The sequence below is a fragment of the Salvelinus fontinalis genome, chromosome 3 (assembly GCF_029448725.1).
Source record: "Salvelinus fontinalis isolate EN_2023a chromosome 3, ASM2944872v1, whole genome shotgun sequence".
NCBI lineage: Eukaryota > Metazoa > Chordata > Actinopteri > Salmoniformes > Salmonidae > Salvelinus > Salvelinus fontinalis.
The window spans coordinates 906944-923594 of record NC_074667.1 but is presented as its reverse complement, the minus strand read 5'-3'; the positions used below and the strand labels follow the sequence as shown (position 1 = coordinate 923594).

Sequence of the window (16651 nt, the reverse complement as noted above, 5' to 3'; positions counted from 1 at the left end):
GGAGAGGTTCTCAGCTGGTAAGACCAGGGGCTGAACCGCTGCAGGAGCAGTTGGCACGTAACTGGATGAGCTGGCTGGGAGGTGGGAGTTCATGGCTGGTCGGGACGGAAGGTGAGATGCTGCGGGATGGCAGTCAGCGGGATTGGAGGTGAAGAGAAAGGACATCATTGGCAGAGGGGGTGAGCCACCGACGGAGTGTCGAAGGCAAAACATAATAGCCAGGTTGTTGGATCACGGGGGACAACGGTTGACGGAAGGAAAGGGGTTGTCAGAGTGGAGCAGCAAGCAGAGGCAGTATGAGGGATTTATCAAGGGCTGCTGGCGTCGGGCAGACAGGATGCAGGCAGGGGGGATGGACAACTGCAGAGGAGGCAGGCCATGGACACCATGCGGGTGAAGAAGCTACTGTTCAGCTGAGTGCCCCAGTACATGACAGGATACAGGCAGGGTGGATGGACAACAGCAGAGGAGGCCGGCCATGGACACCCTGTGGGTGAAGAAGCTACTGTACAGCTGAGTGCCCCAGTACATGACAGGATACAGGCAGGGTGGATGGACAACAGCAGAGGAGGCCGGCCATGGACACCATGCGGGTGAAGAAGCTACTGTACAGCTGAGAGGGAATGGTGAGCCAGGGGTGCAGGGATGGGGTCTGCAGTCACAGCTGTGAAGAACAGGGGCAGCAGGCACATACAGCTGAACCGGCGGCGCTGGCAGAGAAGGAGGGGAGGCACTGCTGTAGCATCGTACACAGGACCAGTGGCAAAGATGGAGGTCGTCACTGGTGGAGAGGCAGGTGGGGAGAGAGGACGTCAGTGGCAGAGAGAGGAGCTGCTGTAGCATCGTACACAGGACCAGTGGTACCTGAGAGGGGAAGAGCTGTTAGAGGCTGTGAAGATGGAGCAGGAAAGACAGCCAAGAGGCCAGAGCCACCAGAGAACCAGCTGCACCGCTGGCAGAGTCAGAACGTGAGGTAGCAGGTAGAGGAAGCAGTATGCTGAGAGACAGGCCGTCGCTGGCAAAGGCTAGGTGAGACACTGCCGGAGCAGCGGTCAGGGTCCAGTCCACAGTAGCGGTCAGGGTCCACAGTAGCGGTCAGTGTCCAGTGGGTCTACAGTAGCGGTCAGGGTCCACAGTAGCGGTCAGTGTCCACAGTAGCGGTCAGGGTCCAGTGGGCCCACAGTAGCGGTCAGGGTCCACAGTAGCGGTCAGTGTCCACAGTAGCGGTCAGTGTCCAGTGGGTCCACAGTAGCAGTCAGGGTCCACAGTAGCGGTCAGGGTCCAGTGGGTCCACAGTAGCGGTCAGGGTCCACAGTAGCGGTCAGTGTCCAGTGGGTCCACAGTAGCAGTCAGGGTCCACAGTAGTGGTCAGGGTCCACAGTAGCAGTCAGGGTCCACAGTAGCGGTCAGGGTCCACAGTAGCAGTCAGGGTCCACAGGAGCGGTCAGGGTCCACAGGAGCGGTCAGTGTCCACAGTAGCGGTCAGGGTCCACAGGAGCGGTCAGTGTCCACAGTAGCGGTCAGGGTCCACAGTAGCGGTCAGGGTCCACAGTAGCGGTCAGGGTCCACAGTAGCGGTCAGGGTCCAGTGGGTCCACAGTAGCGGTCAGTGTCCACAGTAGCGGTCAGGGTCCACAGTAGCGGTCAGTGTCCAGTGGGTCCACAGTAGCGGTCAGTGTCCAGTGGGCCCACAGTAGCGGTCAGGGTCCACAGTAGCAGTCAGGGTCCACAGTAGCGGTCAGGGTCCAGTGGGTCCACAGTAGCGGTCAGGGTCCACAGTAGCGGTCAGTGTCCAGTGGGTCCACAGTAGCAGTCAGGGTCCACAGTAGTGGTCAGGGTCCACAGTAGCAGTCAGGGTCCACAGTAGCGGTCAGGGTCCACAGTAGCAGTCAGGGTCCACAGGAGCGGTCAGGGTCCACAGGAGCGGTCAGTGTCCACAGTAGCGGTCAGGGTCCACAGGAGCGGTCAGTGTCCACAGTAGCGGTCAGGGTCCACAGTAGCGGTCAGGGTCCACAGTAGCGGTCAGGGTCCACAGTAGCGGTCAGGGTCCAGTGGGTCCACAGTAGCGGTCAGTGTCCACAGTAGCGGTCAGGGTCCACAGTAGCGGTCAGGGTCCACAGTAGCGGTCAGTGTCCACAGTAGCGTCCAGGGTCCACAGTAGCGGTCAGGGTCCACAGTAGCGTCCAGGGTCCACAGTAGCGTCCAGGGTCCACAGTAGCGTCCAGGGTCCACAGTAGCGGTCAGGGTCCACAGTAGCAGTCAGGGTCCACAGTAGCGTCCAGGGTCCACAGTAGCGGTCAGGGTCCACAGTAGCAGTCAGGGTCCACAGTAGCATCCAGGGTCCAGAGTAGCGTCCAGGGTTCACAGTAGCGTCCAGGGTCCACAGTAGCGGTCAGGGTCCACAGTAGCGTCCATGGTCCACAGTAGCGGTCAGGGTCCACAGTAGCGGTCAGGGTCCACAGTAGCGGTCAGTGTCCACAGTAGCGGTCAGGGTCCACAGTAGCAGTCAGGGTCCACAGTAGCAGTCAGGGTCCACAGTAGCGGTCAGTGTCCACAGTAGCGGTCAGTGTCCAGTGGGTCCACAGTAGCGGTCAGGGTCCACAGTAGCAGTCAGGGTCCACAGTAGCAGTCAAGGTCCACAGTAGCAGTCAAGGTCCACAGTAGCGGTCAGGGTCCAGTGTGTCCACAGTAGCGGTCAGGGTCCAGTGGGTCCACAGTAGCAGTCAGGGTCCACAGTAGCGGTCAGTGTCCAGTGGGTCCACAGTAGCGGTCAGTGTCCAGTGGGTCCACAGTAGCGGTCAGGGTCCACAGTAGCGGTCAGGGTCCAGTGGGTCCACAGTAGCGGTCAGTGTCCAGTGGGTCCACAGTAGCGGTCAGGGTCCACAGTAGCGGTCAGTGTCCAGTGGGTCCACAGTAGCGGTCAGGGTCCACAGTAGCGGTCAGGGTCCACAGTAGCGGTCAGTGTCCAGTGGGTCCACAGTAGCGGTCAGGGTCCACAGTAGCGGTCAGGGTCCAGTGGGTCCACAGTAGCAGTCAGGGTCCACAGTAGCGGTCAGTGTCCAGTGGGTCCACAGTAGCGGTCAGGGTCCACAGTAGCAGTCAGGGTCCACAGTAGCAGTCAAGGTCCACAGTAGCAGTCAAGGTCCACAGTAGCAGTCAAGGTCCACAGTAGCAGTCAGGGTCCAGTGGAAAAGCAGTAGTAAGAGAGCAGTGTGTCAGGTATTAAAGAGAGGAGGGAGATAGAGCAGTGTGTCAGGTATTAAAGAGAGGAGGGAGAGAGAGCAGTGTGTCAGGTATTAAAGAGAGGAGGGAGAGAGCAGTGTGTCAGGTATTAAAGAGAGGAGGGAGAGAGCAGTGTGTCAGGTATTAAAGAGAGGAGGGAGAGAGAGCAGTGTGTCAGGTATTAAAGAGAGGAGGGAGAGAGAGCAGTGTGTCAGGTATTAAAGAGAGGAGGGAGAGAGAGCAGTGTGTCAGGTATTAAAGAGAGGAGGGAGAGAGAGCAGTGTGTCAGGTATTAAAGAGAGGAGGGAGAGAGAGCAGTGTGTCAGGTATTAAAGAGAGGAGGGAGAGAGCAGTGTGTCAGGTATTAAAGAGAGGAGGGAGAGAGAGCAGTGTGTTGAGGAGCTGCGTTCAAGGAAACTAGTTAAAGTGTTGCAGACAGGCGTGGAGGCTGGTTGGCAACGTGTAGCAGCTGGTGCTTGTTGAGGAGCTGCGTTCAAGGAAACTAGTTAAAGTGTTGCAGACAGGCGTGGAGGCTGGTTGGCAACGTGTAGCAGCTGGTGCTTGTTGAGGAGCTGCGTTCAAGGAAACTAGTTAAAGTGTTGCAGACAGGCGTGGAGGCTGGTTGGCAACGTGTAGCAGTTGGTGCTTGTTGAGGAGCTGCGTTCAAGGAAACTAGTTAAAGTGTTGCAGACAGGCGTGGAGGCTGGTTGGCAACGTGTAGCAGCTGGTGCTTGTTGAGTTGCTAGGGAGCTGCGTTAAAATCGCCGCGTTGACATCTGGTCCTGTCCTGAATTAGCGTTCGTTCTTAACACCATTCTGTTATCATGGAGACTGTTTCCTGCTTCATTTCCATACCGTCCGTTTCCATAGCGACCATTCCATAGTGACGAGCAGACCGCATTTAAGCCCCCTGCCAATGAGATAAGAAAATCACTGTGTGTGTGTGTGTGTGTGTGTGTGTGTGTGTGTGTGTGTGTGTGTGTGTGGTGTGTGTGTGTGTGTGTGTGTGTGTGTGTGTGTGTATGTGTGTGTGTGTGTGTGTGTGTGTGTGTGTGTGTGTGTGAGTGAGTGAGTGAGTGATTATCAATGACCATAATCTCTTGTGGTTTACAGTGTGTGGGTTTAAGGGACCGGGGAATCCTTTCTGTGGGTCATAATATTAGTTCATTGATAAATGTTATTAAATGTCAAATCAAATCAAAGTTTATTTGTCACGTGCGCCGAATACAACAGGTGTAGACCCTACAGTGAAATGCTGAATACAACAGGTGTAGACCCTACAGTGTAATGCTGAATACAACAGGTGTAGACCCTACAGTGAAATGCTGAATACAACAGGTGTAGACCTTACAGTGAAATGCTGAATACAAGAGGTCTAGACCTTACAGTGAAATGCTGAATACAACAGGTGTAGTAGACCTTACAGTGAAATGCTGAATACAACAGGTGTAGTAGACCTTACAGTGAAATGCTGAATACAACAGGTGTAGACCTTACAGTGAAATGCTGAATACAACAGGTGTAGACCTTACAGTGAAATGCTGAATACAACAGGTGTAGACCTTACAGTGAAATGCTGAATACTACAGGTCTAGACCTTACAGTGAAATGCTGAATACAACAGGTGTAGTAGACCTTACAGTGAAATGCTGAATACAACAGGTGTAGTAGACCTTACAGTGAAATGCTGAATACAACAGGTGTAGTAAACCTTACAGTGAAATGCTGAATACAACAGGTGTAGTAGACCTTACAGTGAAATGCTGAACACAACAGGTGTAGTAGACCTTACAGTGAAATGCTGAATACAACAGGTGTAGTAGACCTTACAGTGAAATGCTGAATACAACAGGCGTAGTAGACCTTACAGTGAAATGCTGAATACAACAGGTGTAGACCTTACAGTGAAATGCTGAATACAACAGGTGTAGTAGACCTTACAGTGAAATGCTGAATACTACAGGTCTAGACCTTACAGTGAAATGCTGAATACAACAGGTGTAGTAGACCTTACAGTGAAATGCTGAATACAACAGGTGTAGTAGACCTTACAGTGAAATGCTGAATACAACAGGTGTAGACCTTACAGTGAAATGCTGAATACAACAGGTGTAGACCCTACAGTGAAATGCTGAATACACCAGGTGTAGTAGACCTTACAGTGAAATGCTGAATACAACAGGTGTAGTAGACCTTACAGTGAAATGCTGAATACAACAGGTGTAGTAGACCTTACAGTGAAATGCTGAATACAACAGGTGTAGTAGACCTTACAGTGAAATGCTGAATACAACAGGTGTAGACCCTACAGTGAAATGCTGAATACAACAGGTGTAGACCTTACAGTGAAATGCTTACTTACAGGCTCTAACCAATAGTGCAAAAAAGGTGTTAGGTGAACAATAGGTAAGTAAATAAATAAAACAACAGTAAAAAGACAGGCTATATACAGTAAAATGTGTTTGTGTTTGTTCGGTCGTAGCAGGTGTGTGTGTGTGTGTGTGTGTGTGTGTGTGTGTGTGTGTGTGTGTGTGTGTGTGTGTGTGTGTGTGTGTGTGTGTGTGTGTGTGTTTGTGTTGGGTCATAGCAGGTGTGTGTGTGTGTGTGTGTGTGTGTGTGTGTGTGTGTGTGTGTGTGTGTGTGTGTGTGTGTGTGTGTGTGTGTGTGTGTGTGTGTGTGTGTGTGTTGGGTCATAGCAGGTTTGACCGTGCTAAGTGTGTGTGTGCGTGTTGGTTTCGTAGCTGGTTTGATCGTGCTGAGTGGCCGTGTGTGTGTGTGTGTGTGTGTGTGTGTGTGTGTGTGTGTGTGTGTGTGTGTGTGTGTGTGTGTGTGTGTGTGTGTGTGTGTGTGTGTGTGTGTGTGTGTGTGTGTTGGTTTTGTAGCAGGTTTGATCGTGCTGAGTGGCCGTGTGTGTGTGTGTGTGTGTGTGTGTGTGTGTGTGTGTGTGTGTGTGTGTGTGTGTGTGTGTGTGTGTGTGTGTGTGTGTGTGTGTGTGTGTGTGTGTGTGTGTGTGTGTGTGTGTGTGTGTGTGTGTGTGTGTGTGTGTGTTGGTTTCGTAGCAGGTTTGACCTTGCTGAGTGTGTTGGTTTCGTAGCAGGTTTAACCTTGCTGAGTGTGTTGGTTTCGTAGCAGGTTTGATCGTGCTGAGTGTGTTGGTTTCGTAGCAGGTTTGATCGTGCTGAGTGTGTTGGTTTCATAGCAGGTTTGATCGTGCTGAGTGTGTTGGTTTCGTAGCAGGTTTGATCGTGCTGAGTGTGTTGGTTTCGTAGCAGGTTTGATCGTGCTGAGTGTGTTGGTTTCGTAGCAGGTTTGATCGTGCTGAGTGTGTTGGTTTCATAGCAGGTTTGATCGTGCTGAGTGTGTTGGTTTCGTAGCAGGTTTGATCGTGCTGAGTGTGTTGGTTTCGTAGCAGGTTTGATCGTGCTGAGTGTGTTGGTTTCGTAGCAGGTTTGATCGTGCTGAGTTTGTTGGTTTCGTAGCAGGTTTGATCGTGCTGAGTGTGTTGGTTTCGTAGCAGGTTTGATCGTGCTGAGTGTGTTGGTTTCGTAGCAGGTTTGATCGTGCTGAGTGGCTGAGTGTGTTGGTTTCGTAGCAGGTTTGATCGTGCTGAGTTTGTTGGTTTCGTAGCAGGTTTGATCGTGCTGAGTGGCTGAGTGTGTTGGTTTCGTAGCAGGTTTGATCGTGCTGAGTGTGTTGGTTTCGTAGCAGGTTTGATCGTGCTGAGTGTGTTGGTTTCGTAGCAGGTTTGATCGTGCTGAGTGTGTTGGTTTCGTAGCAGGTTTGATCGTGCTGAGTGTGTTGGTTTCGTAGCAGGTTTGATCGTGCTGAGTGTGTTGGTTTCGTAGCAGGTTTGATCGTGCTGCGTGTGTTGGTTTCGTAGCAGGTTTGATCGTGCTGTGGGGCCGTGTGTGTAACTCTGGGGAGTCCTATGAGGTGACTAGTGTCCTCCCTTCATAACACACATGTTGAGACACTTTGCATAACTGCACAGGGAAGTGTCCACTGCAACAAAAGGAATCCACGTCTGTGGACATCACAGATGTGTGTGTGTGTGTGTGTGTGTGTGTGTGTGTGTGTGTGTGTGTGTGTGTGTGTGTGTGTGTGTGTGTGTGTGTGTGTGTGTGTGTGTGTGTGTGTGTGTGTGTGTGTGTGTGTGTGTGTGTGTGTGTGTACTCATACCAGGGTCATATGTGTGTGTGTGTACTCATACCAGGGTCATATATCAGTGCCAGTCAAAACATTTCCCCTTTTTTAAAATTGGAGTTCTCTATTTAACAATGCTGACACCACACACACACACACACACACACCGCTCTGACAGGAAGCTATGCAAATCCGATACTGCAAATGTCTGACCGCTGAGCAGCAGGGTTTTGTATTAGATACAGTAATGTGTTTTACACTGACTAGATGAACAGCTTGTTGCTCTCTCTCTCTCTCTCTCCTCTCTCTCTCTCTCCTCTCTCTCTCTCTCTCCTCTCTCTCTCTCTCTCTCTCTCTCTCTCTCTCTCTTTCTCTCCATCTCTCTTTCTTTCTCTCTCTCTCTCTCTCCTCTCTCTTTCTCTCTCTCCTCTCTCTTTCTCTCTCTCTCTATCCTCTCTCTTTCTCTCTCTCTCCTCTCTCTTTCTCTCCATATCTATCTCTCCTCTCTCTTTCTCTCTCTCCCCCTCATGTTATCTCTCCTTCTCTCCCTTGTTTCTTTCCCTCCACCTCCCTACTGGTTTCCATAGTGATGTGCACAGTATTGTGTCTGTCGATCAATCAATGAATCAGTCAATCATTATACACGTTGGCTGAGGGGATGTGTGATGACCAATTTCAATGTGATAACTGAACCTATGAAGTGTGACTCAATGGCTTGTGAATAACCTGTTCTGATTAGCTCACTGTAGTTCCTTGTGTCTTAACTAACCTGATATGATTGGCTACTGTAGTTCCTGTGTCTAATTAACCTGATATGATTGGCTTCTGTAGTTCCTGTGTCTTAAATAACCTTATCTGATTGGCTCCTCTAGTTCCCGTGTCTGAAAAACCTGATATGATTGGCTTCTGTAGTTCCTGTGTCTGAAATAACCTGTTCTGATTGGCTCCCTGTAGTTCCTGTGTCTGAAGAACATCCGTACGTTCCTGGGGGTGTGTCAGGAGAAGTTTCACCTGAGGAAGACGGAACTGTTTGAAGCCTTCGACCTGTTTGATGTCAGAGACTTCGGCAAGGTGTGTGTGTGTGTGTGTGTGTGTGTGTGTGTGTGTGTGGGTGTGGGTGTGGGTGTGGGTGTGGGTGTGTGTGTGTGTGTGTGTGTGTGTGTGTGTGTGTGTGTGTGTGTGTGTGTGTGTGTGTGTGTGACATCACCTCACCTCATCTGAACTCTCTCTCGTTTTACATTTACATTTCAGTCATTTAGCAGACGCTCTTATCCAGAGTGACTTACAGTTACAGTACATTCATCTTAAGGTAGCTAGGTGGGACGACACACACAGTACATTCATCTTCAGGTAGCTAGGTGGGACAATACACACAGTACATTCATCTTAAGGTAGCTAGGTGGGACGACACACACAGTACATTCATCTTAAGGTAGCTAGGTGGGACGACACACAGTACGTTCATCTTAAGGTAGCTAGGTGGGACAACACAGTACATTAATCTTAAGGTAGCTAGGTGGGACAACACACACAGTACATTCATCTTAAGGTAGCTAGGTGGGACGACACACACAGTACATTCATCTTAAGGTAGCTAGGTGGGACAACACACACAGTACATTCATCTTAAGGTAGCTAGGTGGGACGACACACACAGTACATTCATCTTCAGGTAGCTAGGTGGGACAATACACACAGTACATTCATCTTAAGGTAGCTAGGTGGGACAATACATGCAGTACATTCATCTTAAGGTAGCTAGGTGGGACGACACACACAGTACATTCATCTTAAGGTAGCTAGGTGGGACAATACATGCAGTACATTCATCTTAAGGTAGCTAGGTGGGACAATACATGCAGTACATTCATCTTAAGGTAGCTAGGTGGAACAATACATGCAGTACATTCATCTTAAGGTAGCTAGGTGGGACGACACACACAGTACATTCATCTTAAGGTAGCTAGGTGGGACGACACACACAGTACATTCATCTTAAGGTAGCTAGGTGGGACAATACATGCAGTACATTCATCTTAAGGTAGCTAGGTGGGACAATACATGCAGTACATTCATCTTAAGGTAGCTAGGTGGGACAATACATGCAGTACATTCATCTTAAGGTAGCTAGGTGGGACGACACACACAGTACATTCATCTTAAGGTAGCTAGGTGGGACGACACACACATTACATTCATCTTAAGGTAGCTAGGTGGGACAATACATGCAGTACATTCATCTTAAGGTAGCTAGGTGGGACGACACACACAGTACATTCATCTTAAGGTAGCTAGGTGGGACAATACATGCAGTACATTCATCTTAAGGTAGCTAGGTGGGACAATACATGCAGTACATTCATCTTAAGGTAGCTAGGTGGGACGACACACACAGTACATTCATCTTAAGGTAGCTAGGTGGGACAACACACAGTACATTCATCTTAAGGTAGCTAGGTGGGACGACACACACAGTACATTCATCTTCAGGTAGCTAGGTGGGACGACACACACAGTACATTCATCTTAAGGTAGCTAGGTGGGACGACACACACAGTACATTCATCTTCAGGTAGCTAGGTGGGACGACACACACAGTACATTCATCTTCAGGTAGCTAGGTGGGACGACACACACAGTACATTCATCTTCAGGTAGCTAGGTGGGACAACACACAGTACATTCATCTTAAGGTAGCTAGGTGGGACAACACACAGTACATTTATCTTCAGGTAGCTAGGTGGGACAACACACAGTACATTCATCTTAAGGTAGCTAGGTGGGACAACACACAGTACATTCATCTTCAGGTAGCTAGGTGGGACAACACACACAGTACATTCATCTTCAGGTAGCTAGGTGGGACAACACACACAGTACATTCATCTTAAGGTAGCTAGGTGGGACAATACATGCAGTACATTCATCTTAAGGTAGCTAGGTGGGACGATACACACAGTACATTCATCTTAAGGTAGCTAGGTGGGACGACACACACAGTACATTCATCTTAAGGTAGCTAGGTGGGACAACACACAGTACATTCATCTTAAGGTAGCTAGGTGGGACGACACACACAGTACATTCATCTTAAGGTAGCTAGGTGGGACGACACACACAGTACATTCATCTTAAGGTAGCTAGGTGGGACGACACACACAGTACATTCATCTTAAGGTAGCTAGGTGGGACAACACACAGTACATTCATCTTAAGGTAGCTAGGTGGGACGACACACACAGTACATTCATCTTAAGGTAGCTAGGTGGGACAATACATGCAGTACATTCATCTTAAGGTAGCTAGGTGGGACAATACATGCAGTACATTCATCTTAAGGTAGCTAGGTGGGACAATACATGCAGTACATTCATCTTAAGGTAGCTAGGTGGGACGACACACACAGTACATTCATCTTAAGGTAGCTAGGTGGGACGACACACACAGTACATTCATCTTAAGGTAGCTAGGTGGGACGACACACACAGTACATTCATCTTCAGGTAGCTAGGTGGGACGACACACACAGTACATTCATCTTCAGGTAGCTAGGTGGGACGACACACACAGTACATTCATCTTAAGGTAGCTAGGTGGGACGACACACACAGTACATTCATCTTCAGGTAGCTAGGTGGGACGACACACACAGTACATTCATCTTCAGGTAGCTAGGTGGGACGACACACACAGTACATTCATCTTCAGGTAGCTAGGTGGGACAACACACAGTACATTCATCTTAAGGTAGCTAGGTGGGACAACACACAGTACATTTATCTTCAGGTAGCTAGGTGGGACGACACACACAGTACATTCATCTTCAGGTAGCTAGGTGGGACAACACACAGTACATTCATCTTAAGGTAGCTAGGTGGGACAACACACAGTACATTCATCTTCAGGTAGCTAGGTGGGACAACACACACAGTACATTCATCTTCAGGTAGCTAGGTGGGACAACACACACAGTACATTCATCTTAAGGTAGCTAGGTGGGACAATACATGCAGTACATTCATCTTAAGGTAGCTAGGTGGGACGACACACACAGTACATTCATCTTAAGGTACCTAGGTGGGACGACACACACAGTACATTCATCTTAAGGTAGCTAGGTGGGACAACACACAGTACATTCATCTTAAGGTAGCTAGGTGGGACAATACATGCAGTACATTCATCTTAAGGTAGCTAGGTGGGACAATACATGCAGTACATTCATCTTCAGGTAGCTAGGTGGGACGACACACACAGTACATTCATCTTAAGGTAGCTAGGTGGGATGACACACACAGTACATTCATCTTAAGGTAGCTAGGTGGGACAACACACAGTACATTCATCTTAAGGTAGCTAGGTGGGACGACATACACAGTACATTCATCTTCAGGTAGCTAGGTGGGACGACACACACAGTACATTCATCTTCAGGTAGCTAGGTGGGACGACACACACAGTACATTCATCTTAAGGTAGCTAGGTGGGACGAGACACACAGTACATTCATCTTCAGGTAGCTAGGTGGGACGACACACACAGTACATTCATCTTCAGGTAGCTAGGTGGGACGACACACACAGTACATTCATCTTCAGGTAGCTAGGTGGGACGACACACACAGTACATTCATCTTCAGGTAGCTAGGTAGGACGACACACACAGTACATTCATCTTCAGGTAGCTAGGTGGGACAACACACAGTACATTCATCTTAAGGTAGCTAGGTGGGACAATACATACAGTACAATCATCTTAAGGTAGCTAGGTGGGACAACACACAGTACATTCATCTTAAGGTAGCTAGGTGGGACAATACATACAGTACATTCATCTTAAGGTAGCTAGGTGGGACAATACATACAGTACAATCATCTTAAGGTAGCTAGGTTGGACGACACACACAGTACATTCATCTTAAGGTAGCTAGGTGGGACAATACATACAGTACATTCATCTTAAGGTAGCTAGGTGGGACGACACACAGAGTACATTCATCTTAAGGTAGCTAGGTGGGACGACACACAGTACATTCATCTTAAGGTAGCTAGGTGGGACAACACACAGTACATTCATCTTCAGGTAGCTAGGTGGGACAACACACACAGTACATTCATCTTCAGGTAGCTAGGTGGGACAACACACACAGTACATTCATCTTAAGGTAGCTAGGTGGGACAATACATGCAGTACATTCATCTTAAGGTAGCTAGGTGGGACGACACACACAGTACATTCATCTTAAGGTAGCTAGGTGGGACGACACACACAGTACATTCATCTTAAGGTAGCTAGGTGGGACAACACACAGTACATTCATCTTAAGGTAGCTAGGTGGGACGACACACACAGTACATTCATCTTAAGGTAGCTAGGTGGGACAATACATGCAGTACATTCATCTTAAGGTAGCTAGGTGGGACAATACATGCAGTACATTCATCTTAAGGTAGCTAGGTGGGACAATACATGCAGTACATTCATCTTAAGGTAGCTAGGTGGGACGACACACACAGTACATTCATCTTAAGGTAGCTAGGTGGGACAACACACACAGTACATTCATCTTAAGGTAGCTAGGTGGGACAATACATGCAGTACATTCATCTTAAGGTAGCTAGGTGGGACGACACACACAGTACATTCATCTTAAGGTAGCTAGGTGGGACGACACACACAGTACATTCATCTTAAGGTAGCTAGGTGGGACAACACACAGTACATTCATCTTAAGGTAGCTAGGTGGGACGACACACACAGTACATTCATCTTAAGGTAGCTAGGTGGGACAATACATGCAGTACATTCATCTTAAGGTAGCTAGGTGGGACAATACATGCAGTACATTCATCTTAAGGTAGCTAGGTGGGACAATACATGCAGTACATTCATCTTAAGGTAGCTAGGTGGGACGACACACACAGTACATTCATCTTAAGGTAGCTAGGTGGGACAACACACAGTACATTCATCTTAAGGTAGCTAGGTGGGACGACACACACAGTACATTTATCTTCAGGTAGCTAGGTGGGACGACACGCACAGTACATTCATCTTCAGGTAGCTAGGTGGGACAACACACAGTACATTCATCTTAAGGTAGCTAGGTGGGACAGCACACAGTACATTCATCTTCAGGTAGCTAGGTGGGACAACACACACAGTACATTCATCTTCAGGTAGCTAGGTGGGACAACACACACAGTACATTCATCTTAAGGTAGCTAGGTGGGACAATACATGCAGTACATTCATCTTAAGGTAGCTAGGTGGGACGACACACACAGTACATTCATCTTAAGGTAGCTAGGTGGGACGACACACACAGTACATTCATCTTAAGGTAGCTAGGTGGGACAATACATGCAGTACATTCATCTTAAGGTAGCTAGGTGGGACAACACACAGTACATTCATCTTAAGGTAGCTTGGTGGGACGACACACAGTACATTCATCTTAAGGTAGCTAGGTGGGACAACACACAGTACATTCATCTTCAGGTAGCTAGGTGGGACAACACACACAGTACATTCATCTTCAGGTAGCTAGGTGGGACAACACACACAGTACATTCATCTTAAGGTAGCTAGGTGGGACAATACATGCAGTACATTCATCTTAAGGTAGCTAGGTGGGACGACACACACAGTACATTCATCTTAAGGTAGCTAGGTGGGACGACACACACAGTACATTCATCTTAAGGTAGCTAGGTGGGACAATACATGCAGTACATTCATCTTAAGGTAGCTAGGTGGGACAACACACAGTACATTCATCTTAAGGTAGCTAGGTGGGACAATACATGCAGTACATTCATCTTAAGGTAGCTAGGTGGGACAACACAGTACATTCATCTTCAGGTAGCTAGGTGGGACAACACACACAGTACATTCATCTTAAGGTAGCTAGGTGGGACAACACACAGTACATTTATCTTCAGGTAGCTAGGTGGGACGACACACACAGTACATTCATCTTAAGGTAGCTAGGTGGGACAACACACAGTACATTCATCTTAAGGTAGCTAGGTGGGACAACACAGTACATTCATCTTCAGGTAGCTAGGTGGGACAACACACACAGTACATTCATCTTAAGGTAGCTAGGTGGGACAACACACAGTACATTTATCTTCAGGTAGCTAGGTGGGACAATACACGCAGTACATTCATCTTAAGGTAGCTAGGTGGGACAATACATGCAGTACATTCATCTTAAGGTAGCTAGGTGGGACGACACACACAGTACATTCATCTTAAGGTAGCTAGGTGGGACAACACACAGTACATTCATCTTAAGGTAGCTAGGTGGGACGACACACACAGTACATTCATCTTAAGGTAGCTAGGTGGGACGACACACACAGTACATTCATCTTCAGGTAGCTAGGTGGGACGACACACACAGTACATTCATCTTAAGGTAGCTAGGTGGGACAATACATGCAGTACATTCATCTTAAGGTAGCTAGGTGGGACAATACATGCAGTACATTCATCTTAAGGTAGCTAGGTGGGATGACCACACACAGTACATTCATCTTCAGGTAGCTAGGTGGGACAACACACAGTACATTCATCTTAAGGTAGCTAGGTGGGACGACACACAGTACATTCATCTTAAGGTAGCTAGGTGGGACAACACACAGTACATTCATCTTAAGGTAGCTAGGTGGGACGACACACACAGTACATTCATCTTCAGGTAGCTAGGTGGGACGACACACACAGTACATTCATCTTAAGGTAGCTAGGTGGGACGACACACACAGTACATTCATCTTCAGGTAGCTAGGTGGGACGACACACACAGTACATTCATCTTCAGGTAGCTAGGTGGGACGACACACACAGTACATTCATCTTCAGGTAGCTAGGTGGGACAACACACAGTACATTCATCTTAAGGTAGCTAGGTGGGACAACACACAGTACATTTATCTTCAGGTAGCTAGGTGGGACGACACACACAGTACATTCATCTTCAGGTAGCTAGGTGGGACAACACACAGTACATTCATCTTAAGGTAGCTAGGTGGGACAACACACAGTACATTCATCTTCAGGTAGCTAGGTGGGACAACACACACAGTACATTCATCTTCAGGTAGCTAGGTGGGACAACACACACAGTACATTCATCTTAAGGTAGCTAGGTGGGACAATACATGCAGTACATTCATCTTAAGGTAGCTAGGTGGGACGACACACACAGTACATTCATCTTAAGGTAGCTAGGTGGGACGACACACACAGTACATTCATCTTAAGGTAGCTAGGTGGGACGACACACACAGTACATTCATCTTAAGGTAGCTAGATGGGACAACACACAGTACATTCATCTTAAGGTAGCTAGGTGGGACGACACACACAGTACATTCATCTTAAGGTAGCTAGGTGGGACAATACATGCAGTACATTCATCTTAAGGTAGCTAGGTGGGACAATACATGCAGTACATTCATCTTAAGGTAGCTAGGTGGGACAATACATGCAGTACATTCATCTTAAGGTAGCTAGGTGGGACAACACACAGTACATTCATCTTAAGGTAGCTAGGTGGGACGACACACACAGTACATTTATCTTCAGGTAGCTAGGTGGGACGACACACACAGTACATTCATCTTCAGGTAGCTAGGTGGGACAACACACAGTACATTCATCTTAAGGTAGCTAGGTGGGACAACACACAGTACATTCATCTTCAGGTAGCTAGGTGGGACAACACACACAGTACATTCATCTTCAGGTAGCTAGGTGGGACAACACACACAGTACATTCATCTTAAGGTAGCTAGGTGGGACGACACACACAGTACATTCATCTTCAGGTAGCTAGGTGGGACGACACACACAGTACATTCATCTTAAGGTAGCTAGGTGGGACAATACATGCAGTACATTCATCTTAAGGTAGCTAGGTGGGACAATACATGCAGTACATTCATCTTAAGGTAGCTAGGTGGGATGACCACACACAGTACATTCATCTTCAGGTAGCTAGGTGGGACAACACACAGTACATTCATCTTAAGGTAGCTAGGTGGGACGACACACAGTACATTCATCTTAAGGTAGCTAGGTGGGACAACACACAGTACGTTCATCTTAAGGTAGCTAGGTGGGACGACACACACAGTACATTCATCTTCAGGTAGCTAGGTGGGACAACACACAGTACATTCATCTTAAGGTAGCTAGGTGGGACAACACACAGTACATTCATCTTCAGGTAGCTAGGTGGGACGACACACACAGTACATTCATCTTAAGGTAGC

The 16651-nt window shown here is 48.1% G+C and overlaps 1 protein-coding gene across 2 annotated transcripts in view; it reads left to right on the top strand.

Moving 5' to 3' along the window:
* Nucleotides 1-16651, top strand: part of LOC129835497 (proto-oncogene vav-like) — a 92742-nt gene that overhangs the window by 29132 nt on the left and 46959 nt on the right. Inside the window, exon 5 of one of the 2 annotated variants that reach the window (XM_055901151.1) lies at nucleotides 8319-8435. In XM_055901151.1, coding sequence (XP_055757126.1) covers nucleotides 8319-8435 — 117 coding nt within the window. Of the gene's footprint in view, nucleotides 1-8318; nucleotides 8436-16651 lie in introns of those variants that run through there. The other variant, XM_055901160.1, reaches the window with a different exon arrangement.